Raw genomic sequence first — 20,178 nt, 5'->3', positions numbered from 1 at the left:
TCCTACCATTATAGGATAAATGGAAAGGGGTCGCGACCCTCAGTAAGTCCTTATAGCCCTATTTCTCTATGATTTCACGTCACCATACTTAGGTAGGTACCTTCCTATACCTAGCCTAATATTTGACATCGTCGATTAAGGATCAAAATGAGGGTTCCCGGTTCCCTCACTCTAGTTCACTCTGGTTTTGTCATTGTGGCGTAAAGGAGTAAGGTACTTACCCTAACACGTACACGTACCTACCTACGTAACAAACTTACCTATAGGTACTTTGATATTAAGTTAAGTACCTATTAGGATTAAGATTTTACACATTGGCCCAACGGCCAACGCTTTCGGCTAATGCACTCGGCTGTACGGCATTGCGTGCTAACATGCGCAGTTTTGCATCTCCAGCTAACTTCACTCACTGCTTCGTAATTTTAGTGTTAAGTATCAACCCAACATAATTATTTTGATGAATGGGTAAAGTTAGCGGGAGGTGACAAGCGGACAAGAGACAACCTGTTAACATTTGCTTGCCCATTTTGTTTAATTAATTTTACAAAAAAAAAATGTCTAGTCTCCGAGATTGTCTAGCAGACTGGTCCGCCTTGCCGACTTTTGTGCATTTTCATACAAACATCAAAAGACTTTTTATTGTTAATGCAATTTGCAAGCAACTTGTCAGAAGAATACCTACAAGGTATTGCTGTTTACTCGTTGACTGTATTCGCCGAATGTGTTTGGCCAATGTGAAAAGCCATCAAATGTAACGTAGGTATATATCGTAAACGATAAGAATTATTTTGATATTAATTTGACAGCTGATGTCTACTTAACATTCATTACCTAGCAAGTACCTACCTAGTACAACTATAAAGGCTTACGCAAATTATTTATAAGTAACTTTAAATTGTTTTTGCCATATTTTTCCCCATAAAATAAAGTGTTATATTTTTAATGAGCAGCTCGCAACGAGCACGCAGTCATTGCAGATATAAAACCTCATTGTTGTGATTGCAGACGCGGCGCAGGCGGCCATGACGGTGGGCGTGGCCAACGTGCTCTGCGACGACCGCCCCGCCCCGCTGGCGTGGCCGACCCCCGCCCCCGCGCCCGCCCCACCCCTCTGGCAATATCCCGGTAAGACACACCTCCTTCACACTCATGCGAGCCTGGTAACTACGCGCCAACTGCATTGCGAGAGCGGCGTTTTAGCGTTGCCAGCGCTCCACTTAAATTAAATACACCTCCTGCGATGTCATGCCGCTTTGATAGCGGCATTGCAACTGAGTTTGTCCGTTGGGCCTTTTTACTTACTACTACTTACTCAATAAGTATAGTAAGTATAGTAGTAGTAGTATAGTATAGTCAGTATAGTTAAGTAGGTAGGTAGGTATCTTTAAATAGGTAGCGATAATCTGTTCATTCCATAATAAATAAAATAATATCGAAAAATCTTAATATCAGGTATTTATTTAACGATATCTAAGTATTTCTAAAACGGGTTTTATAACGTTATTTTTTACAATCACCGGTATACGTAAGTAGGTATTCTGCATACATTAAAATTTTATTGTGAACAATTAACGAAATAGCATCCCAATTTATATTGGTCGTTCGAAAATATCACCCAAATAAATTAAATCCAAAATAACTTGAACTCTACGCACATTCAGACCCAAATACCGATCGGCGCGTACAATTTGGCTGTGTTATAAGGTGTCAATCCCACCACTGCCAGAGGTCTAGCGTCCACTGTTTCTAATATGTATTTGTGATGGTTTAGTTTTTTTTAATACATTGTGAAGACTTCTTTCGGGTTAATTAATCAAAAGTCGATGACCACGATAAAGTAAACAATTTTTCGACTTTGTCTTTTAGTTAAACCAGGTGTTATAGATAATGTCACATCCCGGCAAGCTGAAGTTTTTACCCAGTACGGTCTACTACATAACCCATTTTGTCATGTAATAAGATTAGTCAAACACGCTGTGCTATAAGTCCGTTTTGACAACGGAACGCAGAACTCTGAACTTAGAACTCTAGACCGCTGTGACCGTTAGTAGTGAGACCGTCGCCGCCTAAAATGATGTAATCAGCCTCCCACCATTTGAAGTCTAATTTGTTTTTTAAGAGGTTCTTATTCTCTTTTTGGGTCGACACTCGATCCCGTTTATTACGGCCACCGGTTTCTTTCATCGAATCGTTTTATTTTCGTTTCGTAATGAACTAGCCCAGTGCCCACGCCTGTGGTTAAATCGTGGACAATAAAACTTCTTTTTTTTTTGGTTTTTCTAGGGTTCCTTACCGCGTGGCTAAAATCGTAACTCTTATACTTAGGATTAGTTTGTTCTTCATCTGTTGTCAAGTTTAAATTAATATCTAAATCAGTAGTCTACATAGCCTTCTATTACCTACCTACCTAGTACTGTTAGGTACATAAATTCAGTTTTCTAGTTTAATTTTTATCAGTGCGGTTCCAAGTGCGGATCGGCAGACTTTATACACCTTTGAGAAGATTATTGAGATATTTCAGGCATGCAATTCTTTAGCGTTAAAGCAGATGATATTTTAATTGCTTAAAACGCACATAACTCTGTAAAGGTAGAGAGAGGTACAACACGTGTCAGGGTTCTACAAAAGTTCCACTTACTGACAAATTATCAAAAGTCAAAACCTACAGAATTATTCGATGCTCTAGGTACATTCTACTTACAGTAGGTATTGTTTAACATTTAAGGAGGTCTTTTGACACAATATTTTCTTTCAAGTCCCTTTTAAGCCAACTCTCACTTGACCTTTATATTTTTTGCATAAATTGTCGGTTTGTACATTCGAGTAATTCAATAACACCTCGTTAAGTTTTTATCGCTTATGCGTTATTATGGGTTCCAGTTTTGGTCACAATAGAACAGAATCATCAGAATATAATTGCGAGACGCGTTAGCTTAATAATTCGAATAATAGACTATTTTTTTTGTAAGCATTTCTAATTAGATCAATTTTAATTCATAATTCTTTCATTTTAATAATTTCATACTGTCTGCCTACCTACCTAGGTATAGATTATGTAGATATACCTGAGAAAATAAAATAAAATATTCATATTTTTATTCAAATAAACTTTTACAAATGCTTTTGAATCGTCAAAATTTTTTACCACTTGTTCGGAATGCCGTTCCTATATCGAGAATAACCAGCAAGAAAGATAATACTCAATATCTATCTACCTATCTAGTCGGCTAATCCACACTTGGCTGGGTGGCGGACTACATAGTATTGGCGTCACTCAGAAAAGCAGGTATTATTTAAATATTTTTATCGAATTATTGGAATGTCCTCTCCAAAACCAACACAAAAAAACACAAGTTTAATGTGCAAGGTTATCCGAGAGTTTTAATCATTAGTTTTAACAAACTAATGCCAAAATAAATAATTTAATTAGAGCGTGATTGCTATCACAACATCTAATTATCCAGTTCACAACCCAAATACCGAAAATATGCGATATCGCTCCGAATCTCAGAAGGAGACTAAACTAAAACCTTCGAAACACCCGTATTTATGCAAGTTCAACCTTGTTGGCCGCCTAGCAACAGATTGTATGACATCGAATGAGCCAAATATCGATTTTATCAAACTACCTGCATTAGATAAATTAATAATTTTATATTATTTTTGACAACTCAAATCAATTTTTAAAAATAACCTTACATTAGGTATGGCTTAAATTCTCTCATACTGAGAGGAGACTGCTCAGTGCTCAGTAGTGGGCCAGCGATGGGTAGATCATGATGATAACAATTATCTTTTCCTATTCGGGTGGTGTGAATTCGATCTCCGGCAGGCAGCTTCCAATTTTGCGCGTTTTAAGCAATTAAAATATCACTTGCGTGTCCCATTAATCCCATCGCACTATGAGCACGGGTCTCCTTTCAGAATAAGAAGGATGTAAAGTCATGGTCCACGACGCTGTCCAAGTGCAGATTGGCAGACTTCATACATCTTTGAGATTTCACCTTTCTTTTGAGTTGCAGAACATTCTCAATCATGCCGGTTTCTTCATGAAGTTTTACGCCACCTGAAGTGATATTTTAAGTGAAGTAGGTACCTACCCACTTACTTAAAATACTTACCTAGTACCTACGTACCTATTAGGTATCCAAAAGGTATAGGGATAATATCCTCTGTTTAAAATTTGTTCCTAACATACGTAATTGCTAATTTACTTAACTGATTTTTTTTTAATAAATCGGTACCGTTATTATACCGGGTAGGGTTAATCACGTAAAAAATAGATACCTTTGTATTTTTCGCGGTAAAGCACAACACTATACCTACTTAGGTTAATTTGAGTCTGTATTGTTTACTGTTTCGCATAAATAAAGCGTTCAGGAGGAACGGTAACTTAATACAACACTTACCTACCTATCTACAATGTAGTCACCGACAAAGTATAGTAACCCTAAACCCCGTAAGACCCAGTAACCCTCGTCAGAAACCTTCCATCGCTCACCATAAGTCGCTTCCCACACGCCAAGCGGAACTCGTGTCACTCCCAACCCATAAATTATCCATCATCCGAAAAACAACATGCAAAAAAACACCATAAAAAAACTCATTTATCGATAAGTCTTGAAATAGACAGCCCTAAAACCGTTCCTCCCGCCTTCTAAGCTCCGCCTTCGCAACGTCTCAACCAATCAGAAGCGAGCTCGCGACAAAGGCGTCACCTAATCATTGACGTCCCCTCACGTTTTTAGTGTTGTGATTAGTTGGTTTTTTTAACGATTATCGTAGTGAACAGTTCACGGTTAAGAATTTGACACCTCACGCGATACTATCGCAACGGATTAAAGTTAGTTTTTCGAATATTCGCTCTTTTTGATCGATAACGTAATGCTGATAATTGTTGGTTTTAGGATTTAGATCGTCGAGTAGCTACCTAGGGGGGAATCGGATTAATTAGTCAAGGTTTTTCGAATGACGGTTAAACCGATTAAAAGCGTGGGTGGACATAACGCGATGCGTCAATACGTGACGGCTGCAGCACGCCAGCGAGCGGGGTGATTCGCTATCTCAGTGTAGACCGTATACCTACCTAACACTGAATGATAAGTATAAGTAGCCACCGACCTTATTTTAATATTTTTACCTAAATCTTTGATTTTACGTCAGCCCTAGCAGAGTGAAAAATCTAACTAAATCATGAACTGTGCCCCCATTGTCCAAATAGGTACTTGCCTAGCTAATAGGTAGGAATTATTTGACAAATGTCGATTTAGGTTCAAACAGAGAGGTCACTCACTCTACTTCACTCTGACAGCAATTTGTACCTACTAAGTACCAAGCAAGCAATTGTCAAACACAGCCTCTCTAGCACTTTATAGTTTAAACTTACTAAATCAGATAAATCTCTATGTCCAATGGTTTTGGGATCTGTGTGATGCTGCGTGGTGGTGGTGCGTAAGTAGGTATTGCTTGCTTGTTGACTGGCTCTTCCTGCATGTTTAGCAGTGGGAGGGCGGGTGGTGCATATCGCATGCTGCATACAGATTTGTCTGGTTTAGCGGATTATAGCATAAGTAGGTAGGTACCTATCTATATCTTGTATAGGATATATTTTATAGCTACCTAATATCATGGACTTCCGCAAAGTACCTAACGCCTGCTTCTATACAACACTTTATAGTTTTCAACTTTTTCATACAGCTCCTTGAATTAGGTAAGTAGGTAAGTACGTAGGTAGGTATCTACTATCTAGGCGCTTAGGTAAGCAGTCCTACCCAGATTAAGGATTAGGCAGGTATACACCTAATCTGCCGTGTAGGCATTTCCTAATCCATTGACAATTTAGTTTGGTTCAACGTTTGAGATTAAATTTCCTTGCTCAGCCTGTTAATAGGCTTCTTAGTTTTAGGTTTTGAGTACTTAGGTACCTATTTACTTTCTTTGATATCTGATATCTATAATTTTCTCTTGACCGAATTTCGGCTTCGGCGGCCAATATTCTCATCAAAGATTAGATATAGATACCTACCTCTACTTATACTTATCTAGTTGGTAAGTACTTAGTAAGTATCTACCAATTTAAGTGCACAAATACCTATCTATGTACGTATAGACAGGTGCACTCTAGGTATTCACTCACTCTCATAATTCGAAGGGACGGCAATCCGACATGACCTAAGAGAGATCAGCTGCATGACCGACACCTTTACATGCTTTCCGAGGTCCTACAGCGAGGGTAGGCCTGTCTCCATAGGTATCCATCACGCCTATAAATCGTGACTCATCCATCCCCATCCCTCACCCAACCTACCTGCTTGAAAATGCTAAATTATTCGATTGAACTCGGATCGGACTAAACAAAGTGCATTAATAAATAATTAATCGAGAAAACAATCGTTTATACAAAAATCGATTCGTATGCGACGCGTCCCTTTTAATTCCGATGTCGGGACATTTTATAAAACGCTTTTGGGACCGTTGTATAGCTAGGTTCACTTAATAATTGAGATTTTTGGGACTGTCCTAACTCGTAGGTCCTTTTTAAAAACTTTGTATTCCTAGGTACTTTTTGAAGGACTTCTTTGTACCTAAGTATGTAGGTATGCTGTTATTCCGTCGAAATTGGTAACTGATTTTTCGGCTAAGTACTGATTGAGTTGAGATTTTGCAGATAGGTGTTGTTTCATGGATGTCGGATTCATCCCTGTGTGTTGTTCGGATAACAATTTAATAATAATGATCTTTTGAGAGTTTCTGATTATGGAGTGGGAACTGGGAAGCTACGAGGGTTCCATATGCGCCCAGGTCTGAGAAGAGCCCACAACAAACTCAACTAAACAAATCTATTTGTCATAGTACTTAGGTGTGCTTAGAAAAGTCCCGGAAATTGTGGTAATTTATCTGTAAACTCTATCTGTATCGTCGTCCCGTTCCAGCGCACGTGGAATCCTATTTCTGTCCCTTTCAGTCATAAGTGGACGTGGGCGGAATAACCGGGCGTCTCATTATAAGAGCCGGTCGTAAGATTTCTTATCGAGTTTGTACAGTTATCTAATGATTTGTGGATAGTGCCCATTTGGGCGTGGGTACCGCGTATCTAATCTACGTATCGTATTAATAGGTAAATAAATATAATGTTATTATCTTCATTTAATTGACACAAACCGTTTTGTTTACTCTTTGGTTAAAATTTGACGTAAAATCAACAAACAGAATTCAGACCTAAAAGCATTTATTCGCCCGTTTAACAAATTAAAGCCTGTCAAAATTTCTTGTGTTACAAAATACCATCACATTTCAATCGCTAATAACTGAGAGACTAATAATGCGATAAGAGTGGGCCATAATGGATAGACATTGTCTGTATGTATTTGTTTTGCCTGCGAACGTCCCATCGGGCTAGTGTGGGCGCCGGCGAATGGTTGTTGCGAATTAGCGTTGTGTAAAATTTGAAATTACGCTGATACTTATAACGCACTTAGATATGACGTTAATTCGGGTGTCATTGTAAAGAGCTTGAGAAGCACTTTGAGACTCAAGGGTAGACGAGTAAAAAGTATGTTTAGGAAAGACGGGCTTACAAGAATAGAAAACCACAGCTTGGTCATTAATTCCAAAATATTTAATTTTAGTGCCGCAAGCGACGCATGCTCTTTGAGGCGTCGCGTCGCGAGCGAAGTTTGATGCCTCTTGAGGCTGAGATTTATAGAGCGAACTTTGACTTTGCTCAGACTTAAGACACTGTTAAAACGAGAAAGCATTATATCGCTGACATACCTAATATTCATTGCGTGTTAGTACTATCCAACACACCTAGTTTCTCCTTTCACCAAAGGTTGCCTGGTGGAGATTGCTCCAAGCAATACCCTGCATACAATTTGCATTCAATTGCCTTTGCATACAATTGTTTTGTGCCACACATTACCAGTTATACCTACGGGTTAGGTTATCCCGGCTACTTAAACATTATACTTGAGCATTAAAGTCAAAAGACCCAAGCAGGCGCCGTCTCTTAGCCTATGCGGGTTTTAGCGCACGATTATCGCGTTTGGAGTTTTGTTTTCACGGCCCGGTGAGTTTTTCGGTCGGAACGGATTTTGTGATCGCGTGTACAGTTAGCATAATTGATGGTTTTACGTTATTATTTATTTTGTCGTTTTGTCACTGAATATTATCGATAATTTTGACAGCCTCCCTGACGCGGTGGTAATCGCAGTGGTCTTATTAGTGGGAGGCCTTGGGTTCGATTCCCGGCAGGGGTTTGGAATTTTATAATTTCTAAATTTTAGCTTTTTTTAGATACAAGTTGAGATTGCACTCAAGGTGCAATCTCACCTGGTGGTAAGTGATGATGCAGTCTAAGATGGAAGCGGGCTAACCTGGAAGGTGATGGCAGTTTTTATTAAATCCACACCCCTTTGGTTTCTACACGGCATCGTACCGAAACGGGTGGTAACAAACCACGGCCGAAGCCTCCCATCAGACAAAAAAACCTAAAAGTAGTCTTTGCGTAGAAGTTACTGAATACCACGTTATTTACCGACGGGGACTATACTAGATTTAGGTATATTGTTTTGTACCTTCAGAATTGTACCTTCACAATCCAGATAAACCAGTTAGCAAATTATTTATTATCAGAGCAGCATTAAAGGATAGCCGATTCCAAATAAATGAATAGGAAATGAGCTGGAAATTCTGGAATCCACCTTTCTTATTCCCATCGGTGTGTTTTAGCATTCCACCGACCCCCAACGGAAGTATGGGGATAGAATACAAATGGCGCGCTCTTATCTTAGGCATGGTTTATACAAAAGCGATGTGGCGCAGAAGTAGCACCCACCAATGTCTTTTGCAGGGTTGGAAAAAACATTTTTAAGACATGGCATACATAATTACATATTCTTAGACATACCTACTCCAAACTTGGTCCATGGAAAAGACCAAGTGGCTAATTCTGTTGTTCACAATCTCTAACCTAAACTGAATTGACAGATCTCTTAAGTAGAGTTTACACGAAGCCAGTAATGCTGGCGCCAGTCTGCAGACAAGCCAGCGTTGGCCTGGCCCTTGTTGTTTAGACGCGGCCAATCATTCACGGATTTTTTCTTCTGGTGTGCACACGTTTGGAAAAACAACAAAGAACACACACCGTACGGACGTTCGCCAGTGACTGGCGAGACTCGTCTACACGTGTCCGCAACGCTGGCGCGGGGGTCGAAGGGTATGCGGGCGGAGGTCACTGGCTAGAAAAATAGACGGTCGCTCTATTCTCGCCAGCGTTGGCAGCCAGCGCTGGCTTGGCTTGAAAAACTGTTTACACAAGGCCAATACCAAGCCAGCACTGGCTGCCAGTCTTATTGGCAGCCAGTGTTGGCTCCGTGTAAACTATGCTTTATGTTATCCTTTTCTGCCGGGAGCATTTAAATAAAGACATCAGTAGGTAGGTATATTTAGACCTGTATTTTTAGCTCAGAAATCAGAATCCGCCTAGATAAACAAAAACGGGAATGTGTCAGGAACGGACTGAACGTGGCCTATGTCTATCAATAATATATGCATGCATTGACAAATGCCATTATAATGTAGGTAAACGATCTCATAACAATATTTTTGACAAACTGATGCCGTGTCACGCCCCTGCCACGTCCCTAGTCTGTGTAAATGCATCCTTAGGAACTCGTAGAACAACTTGTTACTAGGAATCCATAATAATTTACTCATACTATAGTATTTTTAACTTGCATTTAGTACAAGATTAATAAAACTTTGTTCCGTATTAATAGAGTTGATATTTCATTGCAGCCATTTGATGTTGTTATAGGTAATGTTAGATAGACGTGATAAAGAAAATTATGAAAATGAAGAAATTCTTTTAATTGGTTGTTTTGGTAAACAAAATGTAAATGGATTATTATTTGAAGTTTAGAATTACACAGCTAATTATTATTGTTATTTAAAATAGATAAGATAAGAGTATCTGGTGTTTACCTACTGCTTAGGTACACGGAAAGTAGGTATTAAATTACCATCATGATATGATTACGCTGATTGCTGTCCACATGTTTCCATTGTAACAAATTATAAAAAAAATTGGACATCAAAATTATAAATAATTAGACTTTTTCTTCTTTACAGCCCAAATGTCGATGGAAAGTATGATGGTGGGCGGTGTGGGTGGCGTGGGCGTCGGTCCCGTGGGCGGAGGAGTGTCGTCCGTCGGCGGTTTCCAGCTTGTCCGCGAACCTTCCTCTGGAGCCCTACTTCTACTACCTGCTCCTCCAGATTTGCCCCACGCGGTAGTCTGGGGTGGAGTACCATATTCCTCAGCTCCTTTACTCCTTCCCCCCGCGCCACATCCTTCGCATCACCTACAGTTGTTACCAGGCGACCTCCTCGCGTCTACTGCTACCCTGCAACACACGCACACCCATTCAACGCGCCTGGTCACTCTAGCTCCCGCCCCACCTCCCCAGTCTCACCCCCCGCACCCCGTAGACAAAAGAAAATCCATGCAACCTCTCATAATGCCACACACATTGATAAAAATTGAACCGGAACCCCCTCAGGAGAAACCACCACCATTCGTCCCCGAGCCCGTCCAACAGCCAATTTTAACGACGCACCTTTACTACCAACCTGATTACACCGAACAAGTGTGCAGAAGCCAAGCGACTTCCCCCGCCGCTCCGCCCACACCGCCTCCAGAAGCTCCCGAACTCCCGGCGCACAGAGACGCATCGAACCAGACAGACCACATCGACGATGAAGAGGATTCACCAAATCACGCAGATGAGGACGAAAGGGACGTAGCTTGCGTTGGCGTTGCGCATTTCCCAGAAGAATCAAACGTCATGCAAATGTCATGTCAGTCATTACATCCTCCACTGATAGACAGCGCTGAAGATTCTTCTTCTGAAGGCCTCGCAGTTGGCGCTGTAGAAAAGGCGATTGATGCAATCGAAAGAGATGAAACGATAGATAACTCGAGCAGCGGTGGATCACACGATTTAGTAATAGACACGGGAAGAACATCCACTCCAACGCCAATGCCAACTCAACCGCAAACTAGACTGCCAGTCGACGTCAGTGGACTCGAACTTCTATCGAACAGCATTGAACAATTCGAGCGAACGACACCCGGAAACATGCCCCCTTTGGATCCTACCCCTTTGACAATAGATACGAGGACATCCACCAAATTGAATATTTTAATCAAAACATCCCCGAAATCTCCTCCACGCACCGACCTAGATCCACATCGAAGATTTGAGTTCCCGGTTGTGGAACAGGCGAATGAACAACAAAAACCTTCTCTCGATGGGTTAGGGTTATTGTGTGCTTTAGCAGAACAAAGGTTTATGGAAGAAGTCGAAGAAAGTCCACAAACAAATCTACCATCGACGTCTCGACCGTTTATTAAAACTGAGTTGCTGAGTCCCACTGAAAGAGACAGGTCGTTAGAATCCAAAAAAGATAAACATAGGCATAGAGATGATTCGTCCAGTGAGAGAAGAAGAAAAAGAAGCAGTGACAGGGAGGACAGATTAAGGCATAAATTGGAAAAAATGCGACGGCATAAACGTGAGCGAAAGGATACTGATCAAGATGACGGTGGCGAGTTAGAAGCGAGTTTGCGACGGGTGACGGCTTGTACTTGCGGGTCAACCGACTGCACTCACGGCCACGCCGTGCCTTCAGCTCAGGCGCTCGTCAATGCAATCGAAAAAGACATGCGAGAACGTTTGCAGGACTTACAACGCCAATGTGACGAAAAACGAGCCCAGTTAAACGCACTAACGCCGCCTCTACCACCAATATCGACACCTCCAACGCCTTGCACTCCCGCTCTCTCCCCGGATTCAGACAGAGGGTCGTCGAAAAAACGAAAAGTCGGGCGACCGAGGAAAGTTTCGAGCCCAGACTCTACAGAAACAATCGTAGCTAAGAAACCTAAATCCAAGAGCACCTTAGTTGGCTACCTGCTAGCAAAAGGAAAACTTAAGGGCAATATTCTATATTCAAAAGGCGAACCCTCGAGGGAAGAAATAAACAGAACGAGTAAAGTTCGGCCTAAGTTAAAAGCCGAGCCTATCGTAAAGACGTATTCAGAAGAGGAGGAACATGATTGGGGCCTTAATAGATCAGCGAGTTCCTCGATGGAAAGTCTGAATGAGGTTCGGCAGAAAAATCGAGAAAAGGTTGACAGGTTGGCGAGGAAACATTCAAGGGACGACATGTCTGAGATAGAACTAGCAATTAGAAGAGCGAGTGCGTCTAGTGACAGCGATAAAGAGAGACGTCGCGCGAAAAAGAGACGGAAGAGTACTAAGTCTGTAGAAAGAACTGAAGATGTGAATAAAGAAGCCCCGCCTGAACCTACTCCTCAACCACAGCCAATTTCAAGATGTACTTTGACTGAGGATAACCTGGACTCCTCACCTAGAGTGCTTACTGCAAGAGGCGGATTATTCTACGCGGGTAAACTGAGTGCAGTGCAAGCACCAGATGTGTATGCCATAACGCTTGATGGCGAAAGGGGAAATAAGCCGCACATACTATCCAGAGAGGAGACCTTGAAAGATGCTGTAAGTATCGTACGTAAATATTGTATTTGTAATAATGTTAATTTTTCCTCTTATTCAGCACACTGGTACTTTGTTGACAGGGTCTGCTGTTGTTACCTTACTGACTATGATTACGGATTTGACATATTACTGTACTACTTCGCAGTTATAGCCATCTGGCTTTTCAATCAAGTAGTTGAGGTTTTCGAATAACTACATACATTAAAATTTAGTGAAAATAACTGGCAGCAACGGGAGCTGTTCTCAGAGCCGAAGAGCAAACTACAAAAAAACGATAAAAATTCCGAATATCCGATTTTTTCACCAACCACTGTATGTAATTTACTTTAGAGCTCAATAAAAATTCGATCATCCAGTTGGTCAAAGTACCGATACTCGATAGTCTTAGCCGACATACCACTAGACAATACCATCTTCATGACTCTTTTATTATTTTTCTATAATAAAATAGCGAGCAAACAAGCAGGTCGATTAAATGATCTTAAGTGATTAACGCCGCCCATGAACATTTGCAGCACCAGAGGTACCGCCGATGGGAGTTGATTCCACAGTTTGCATGACTATCACAATTTCGCTGATGCCTGTCTTTTCAGATCCTGGAAGTGAGTCCAACAACAGTAACTGAACTACCATCAGGCACCCGGGTGTGCGCGTATTGGTCGCAGCAGTACCGGTGTTTGTACCCTGGCACCGTCGCCGTCTCGTCTCCAGACCCTCACGATGACAAGTTTGTAGCCGTGGAGTTTGATGACGGGGACTCCGGCAGGATAGCCATTGAGGATATTAGGTTTTTGGAACCTAACTATCCTGTTGTTGGTAAGTTTGAATATTCTTTTGATCAAGTTCCATCCCTTTCCTTCCTTTTATACCGATACTTTTCAGTAAGTGTCAAAGTTTCAACATAGAACAATAAGCCAATTTTCCTGGCGCCACGTTTCAAAAAGTAAATGATAGAAATAAGCTCAAGCTGACCACTAAAGGGCTTCCCAAATTAACGTCCTTACGGAGACAAAATCATCTAAAGGTGTGTAGAGCTAGTTAAATAGACCTGGGATAATAGGAGTTTAATATTTATTGAATAAATTATAAGCTATCAACAGCCACGAGATAATAAGCCGGTTTTATACTTGTCTCAATTAATATTGTAGCCAAGCTTCATATAGTGATGGTTTTCCTTATTAAATTACAGAATACGAAAACACATTATTCACACTGGGCAAACGAAGAAGGAACACAAGTATGACGGAAGAGAAAAAGACGGCACCTACCACCAGTAACGAGGTGAAGACGGAACCCCAACCAAATCTAACGCCACAGCCTTCAGCAGATACCAACAATCAGAATGAGGAAGAAAGGCATAGAGATAGAAAGAAACTAAAGAAATTAAAGAAAGAGAAAATGAGAAGGCTAACAAGCGAAGAAGACCCAGCTTCAATGGAATACGTCAAAAAGAAAAAGAAAAAACATAAATGCTGCGAGGAACACTGCAAGCATAGACGACATCACAAGAAACACCATAGAAAACACAAGAAACGGCATCATTCTGGCTGCAAAGACCATTCGTCATCATCCGGCGATGATCATCGGCACAAATCATCATCAGATTACATAGACTCGAATAAATCAAACGAAGACTCCGTAGATTCTAATGATAGGTTATCGACTCTGATAGCGGTTGAGAAATCACCGGAAGAAAAAATGAAGACTGTGATTAAAAAAGCGGTTCTGTCTAAGAAGAGTTTGGTCAAAAATGCGGTACTGGATTTCAGCAATTTGAGCAAGATTACGCTAAAGAAGGACACTGAAAGTAAGGATAATTTGAAGGATAGCGGGATTGGGTTGGAAGAAGATGCCATACAGACTCCTGTCGCGTCTAGTTCTACGGCTGTGGTCGAAGCGCCCAAAAAGGTAAATAGTAGTGTAATTTCGAATAATTAACTTTCAAAACCTCTCCCCCTCTGGCCCCTCTCATTCTGAGAAAAGACCGTGCTCAGTAATGAGCTGGCGAGCACTATGGGTTATAATGATGATGTATTTGCACATTCAGTGTCTTTCGATACAAAATGAATTGGGCACAAAATGACAAAAACTGAATCGCCATGTTATATTTGCAATCACAGATACCTTGTTTCTTATTTTTCTAGAAGACAAAACGGCGGACCGTGTCTTCAACGTCATCCGATGGCGGTGGTGGTGGTGGCGTAAGCAAAATGGCGGCCTTCCTACCAGGAGGCGCCTTGTGGCGATGGCATGGACCGGCGTATCGGCGCACTGCGAAACCTAGACTGCGAAAACTCTTCTATAGAGCTATACAACGCGGCGAGGAGGTTTTACATGTGAGTTCCTGTTGCTTATATGATCCTGGTGGAGGAGAATCTGATGAGTTTAAAGAAACCAATGATGCATTGATCCATTGCTGAGGGTCTTGACTCTTGACCCTATCCTGTAATCATGTATTGGTAGGATTTTTTTTAGATGCTAATGCTCCCAGCCCAACTCCCAGATCCTTTTGATACTAATTCAGTGAGTACGACATTCCAACCTATCAATACAGGGTCTACGTGTAGAAAAGGAGTGAAGGTGAATGTAAAATTATGACTTGCTCTTTGAGGCACGAAAAAGCCAAATTTGGAGCTTCCAAAGTCATCCATAGTAGTTATACCGACTCGTCACTTGGATCAATAATTACTTGTCTTTTTGTTTTACGCCACAGTTGCGCCCTCGGAAAGGCCCATGTCCAGCAGGGGAGTCAAATGTACTGATGATGATGGTTTTGTCAGGTGGGTGACGCGGCGGTGTTCCTGTCGACGGGGCGCGCGGACCGGCCGTACATCGGGCGCATCGCGGCGCTGTGGGAGGCGCGCGGCGCGATGGCGGTGCGGGTGCACTGGTTCTACCACCCCGAGGAGACGGCTGGCTGCGAGAAGTTGCATTACCCGGTAACACATCATATTGAGCTATAGCAGGCTAGGTGCACTTATTTATTTATTTATTGAAAGGTACACAAAACACTTCGTATTTATTCCGCACTAGATGATGCCCGCGAATTCGCGTACATTTATGTTTTGAAAATCCCATACAAACGCTTTGATTTTCCGGGATAAAAAGTTGGCTATGTCAATTTCTGGGATGCAAGCTACCTCCTTACTAAATTTTATATAAATCGGTTAAACGGATGGGCCTTTAAGAATCCTGGGAACTCTTTGGTTTTTCGAGGTAAAAAGTAGCCTATGACCTTCCCCGGGATGTAAGCTAACTCTGTACCAAACATCAAAATTGATTAAACTGTTGGGCAGTGGAAAGTTAGCTGACAGACAGACACACTTTCGCATTTATAATATTAGTATGGTTTAAATCAGTGGGCTGCCGTGCGCCAGCAAGGTAGCCTGCCTGATTCGCTAACTCAGTGTTCAACACTGAATGATAGCCACCGAGCTCATTGCAGCATTTTGTCTAAGTTGTACCTATCTGTCACCATCCTTTATAATTGTTGCTGTTCTCAGTAAAACTTGGTTGGTTGTATAACTGGCAGATTTAAAATTATTATAGTACTGGCTCATCAGACATTATGAAACGAGCCGATTTATCAAATTCGAATTTCGAATACAAATCGACAATTGCTTGCTTGTGGCTCGGCTTGTATTGCGATTTTATAATTTGGTTGCGAAGACATTCCGCAATTTTTAAATAACCTATTTTATTTTAGGGTGGTCTCTTTGAATCTCCACACACCGACGAGAACGACGTACAAACAATATCACACAAATGCGAGGTGCTACCGCTGCAGCAGTACAAGGAGCGCATGGGCGATGACCCTGTCAAGTACAGTACGGTCTATGATAACAACGACGTATACTACCTGGCGGGTCATTACGATCCCACGCCGCAATCCCTGAGGATGGAGCCAGACATACCCTTCGCGGAGACTACCACTTCTTAAGCTTGCTCGCCTGGTACTTTTTATGCTGATCGAATCATGCGCTCTATTAGGATGACCGTCTTCAGTGTGCGCATATGCGGAATGTACGCGTTTTTATGACGTCATTCTAATTTATGAAAAATGCGTGCCAGTGTGCGGACAGTTTAAAACGGACATTTTGTAAATATGGATTTACAAAACAAACTTACAGTGCAATTGAACTGTCTTGATCATTGATTTTTCTTAATTAATAAATTAGTAGTTTTATATATTTTATATTTACGCCACTTTAGTGTGTACATTGAATTATTTTCAATTAAATATTATGACATATTGAGTGTAAAAATAGTGAAAAGCAATAGTGTTTCGATTTTTTCATAAATCTCAGTGTTAGAGTGTTCGTCCCAGTAGATTTCTTTACACACGTAATTATATCGGATGCAGCTTTGAGAATCACTTATACAGGTCTTAAAGTACAATGTAGATTTTTGAGGCTCAATACAATGTGACAATTTTTTCACTATATGGGCCAAACACACTCGCAACACTCCACGCCACGTGGCGTGAGTGCAGTGGGGTATTGCAAATGTGTTTCTGCCATTACCGTCCGCTGCGACGATCTTTACAAGCGTAGGTACAGTACAACCAAATTAATAATGCGCATAGAAATCTTCGTCACTGTTCGGCAACGGTCGTATGATACACATGATATTGACTCCTATTTGTTTATAACAAGGTGCAAAATGCAAGTGCATTGTTTAGGGCTCTTACGATTCGGAATACGACAATTAGCGAAGATCTGCATTCGCATTATTAATTTGGTTGTACTGTACGTGTTGAAGTTACCCCCTGTTACGTTTTAGCGGTGTCCTTTTGGGAATGTTATGTTTTCTTCTCCTCGATCTTAAACATCTACACACGAGACTAATTTAACTTCAACTCACGTGCCAACATAGTTTAAAAAACCTTTATTTCTCAATCGAAGTATTGTATTATAGTTCACATTAGTAATTCATTACAATAAAATCATTAAAACATACATTTGTGCTAAATTGGCTATACCTACGTAAATTCTGAAAAACTAAATTGACGGTCTAAAATTAATGCTATCCCTTACACAATCTTTTCCATGGAATAGGATAGTACTACTTTGAGACTTATCGATTTAGTTTTAAAGATCCACTAATACTAAAGTTTCATGTACCTAATTGAAAACTGTTTTATATTTTCCAAGTGTAATTATAACAAATAAGCTAGCGGTTGTTCAAGGGTTAGTCAGACCAATTTAATCTTCAAGTAATGACATGGTCATAATCATAAACAATTTCCTTTAAACACTATCGGGTGTAGGACTAACTAACTTATTATTATTTCTACTCATACGTTGGAAGTTGTTGTTAAAAGTTGGTCCCGTGTGTAGTGGCTGTTATACGGGCCGAGTTGGTATGTGCCAGTGATGACAATATGTCGTATGTGAGTCGTGGTCAAGCGTGAAGCGACTGGATCGGTGATGAAATGTGATTTATTCTTATATAGAACGGCGTAATCTCAGTTTATAGCTAGTTATTATATTTATGTTTATTTTAGATTCTTTATGTAGATTTTCTTGCGTAATTTTTCTTCATACAAAATATACTACGCGTTTCAGAAGAGCACCGCCATATTTGAAATATATGTACTTGTACTTAAATTTTATTTTCTGCTTATTTTTTCGTAATTTTTACATCTTTTTGGTTTTATTTAAAAATGAAAACAGTTTTTGCGAATTTTTTTGTTCCTTATGGTGGTGGAAGTTTGAGTGTTTCTCTGAAAGCTGAATCTTCTCAATTGAAACGTATGTAGTTATATATTATCTTGAAATGCAATACTACTTGAGCTAGTCTCCTATTTTTTCAAAATTAATCGGTGAATTTTTTACTTGTCATTTTAATGTGTTTTGGCAAAAATATATAACATAAATTCGGAGCTATTTGTTATATTATTGTTTTTCTTAATTTCTTTTTATATTTTGGTTGATAATATTATGTTATTTGATGTATACCTTATATCGAAATGGTGCTAGATGCTTGATACAGTGCGTATAATTTTGCTATGTGTAGTTAACTAAGGTTGTACATAGAAGTATTTCCAGTATAGTGCGAGGTTTTCCTGTTATGCTGACCGCACATTACGGACGAACCGTACGCGCCGCAATAAACCACACGTGGCGAATTTTTTTGGGATGGAAATTACGAATAACCACCAACCTTACGAGTACAAGTGGATAAGTGGGTTGTCCCGCATTTGATTCTTCTACGGATTAGTTAAAAAATTTACTATATTTGGGATGTTTCGGCTGAAACAATTATCATCCTATACCGGCACACTTAACCGTAATAAGCTATTTAGTATAACGGTACGAAATGGCACTTATAAACCTATTGGGAATGTGAAAGCGGGCTAACTTAGAACGGGTCTTTTAGGTTAACGAGCGCGGTTTATTTGTAATGTGCGAACAGCATTATATATTATAAATTTATTTTTAAGTCATCTTGCTCTGTTGTTGCCATTGTTTTATTGTATTCATATAAAGTATGTTCATTCTGCATATAAGTTCATTTTATACAGGGTGTGTTGGAAACCCGATTCTTATGGTAGAAACACATTTGTGACACGCCACCTCAATTGCCACTCCTCACCCTACACCACGTATCAGTACTGCACTAGCACTATTCAATTTGTAGATGATAGATGCGTGGTGTCTCTGGGTACCTCACCATCGACAAAACGCCTATTAGGTCTTTTGATAGGAGGCTTAGATCGTGGCTAGTTACCGTGCTAACGGCAAAGACGTGTCAAGTGATTAAGCGTTCCATTACCTTGCATTGTAACTTACCACGCGGTCAAGTGAACTTATCATCCGAAAATCTGGCCTTTGGCTGGTTTTGATCTGGCAGCGTTATTTCAGGTCATACCAATAAGTCATAATAGTACGATTTCCTTCGACTGCCAGCGGTGAGGGGTGGCGTGAGGTGGGGTGTAGCAAATGTGTTTTCACCATTATCCTTTTTATTCATATCAAGGCGTATATGAAGGGACTGATAAGACAGGGATATAGCTAGGTCGACCAAGGATAGGAAAGTAGATAGGTTTTGTAAGATGTGGTCAAACAGTTTGTAATAAAATGTTTAAAAAAAATTCAGCCGAAGTTTGAATTGTCAGGCCCTTAATTTCAAGCTAGAATTTGTACCAAATCTGTTATATATGCAAAACTAGATTAAATACTAAAACCTCTGTTTTAAAGTTAAAGGTGCAATTATATTATTTTATTGTCAAGTGTTGCCATCTAATCTGGAGTGACGATCGACCAATTTAAGCCCACCAGAAGGGGAAAGTCTTTATAAAATGCAGATAGCTCGTATGAACTTCTGGTGCGACACTCTACAACACTGTAGTATTTGCGATGATAAGAAGATAACATTATTAAGAAAACTTGATTTTTAATTATATCAATAATTTAGTTTCGCTTAATTTATAATAGATTTGGTATAAAAATAAAACTTTACGACAATGTTATATTTTAGGATGCAACAATGTTTAAAATACTGTAATTCTCTACGTATTGATTGAAATAATGTACGATTTATGGCCCGCACAGACTTATAACACCCATCCCATGCACGGAAACACGCTTACAAT

At 40.3% G+C, this 20,178-nt stretch overlaps 1 protein-coding gene across 2 annotated transcripts in view; it reads left to right on the top strand.

The window, feature by feature from the left end:
- The window catches only part of LOC123871691 (protein winged eye), a 106,223-nt gene extending 89,088 nt beyond the window's left edge, over positions 1 to 17,135 (top strand). Inside the window, exons 8-14 of one of the 2 annotated variants that reach the window (XM_045915602.1) lie at positions 1,006 to 1,125; positions 10,132 to 12,581; positions 13,175 to 13,397; positions 13,771 to 14,489; positions 14,726 to 14,917; positions 15,362 to 15,520; positions 16,288 to 17,135. In XM_045915602.1, the coding sequence (XP_045771558.1) occupies positions 1,006 to 1,125; positions 10,132 to 12,581; positions 13,175 to 13,397; positions 13,771 to 14,489; positions 14,726 to 14,917; positions 15,362 to 15,520; positions 16,288 to 16,521 (4,097 nt within the window). In that variant the 3' untranslated portion in view covers positions 16,522 to 17,135. Of the gene's footprint in view, positions 1 to 1,005; positions 1,126 to 10,131; positions 12,591 to 13,174; positions 13,398 to 13,770; positions 14,490 to 14,725; positions 14,918 to 15,361; positions 15,521 to 16,287 lie in introns of both variants that reach the window. The other variant, XM_045915601.1, reaches the window with a different exon arrangement.
- The last annotated feature ends 3,043 nt before the right edge of the window (positions 17,136 to 20,178 follow it).

Source organism: Maniola jurtina, chromosome 14, assembly GCF_905333055.1.
Source record: "Maniola jurtina chromosome 14, ilManJurt1.1, whole genome shotgun sequence".
Classification (NCBI taxonomy): domain Eukaryota; kingdom Metazoa; phylum Arthropoda; class Insecta; order Lepidoptera; family Nymphalidae; genus Maniola; species Maniola jurtina.
Note: the sequence above shows the minus strand (reverse complement) of the source record. Positions and strands in the feature narration are given on the sequence as shown.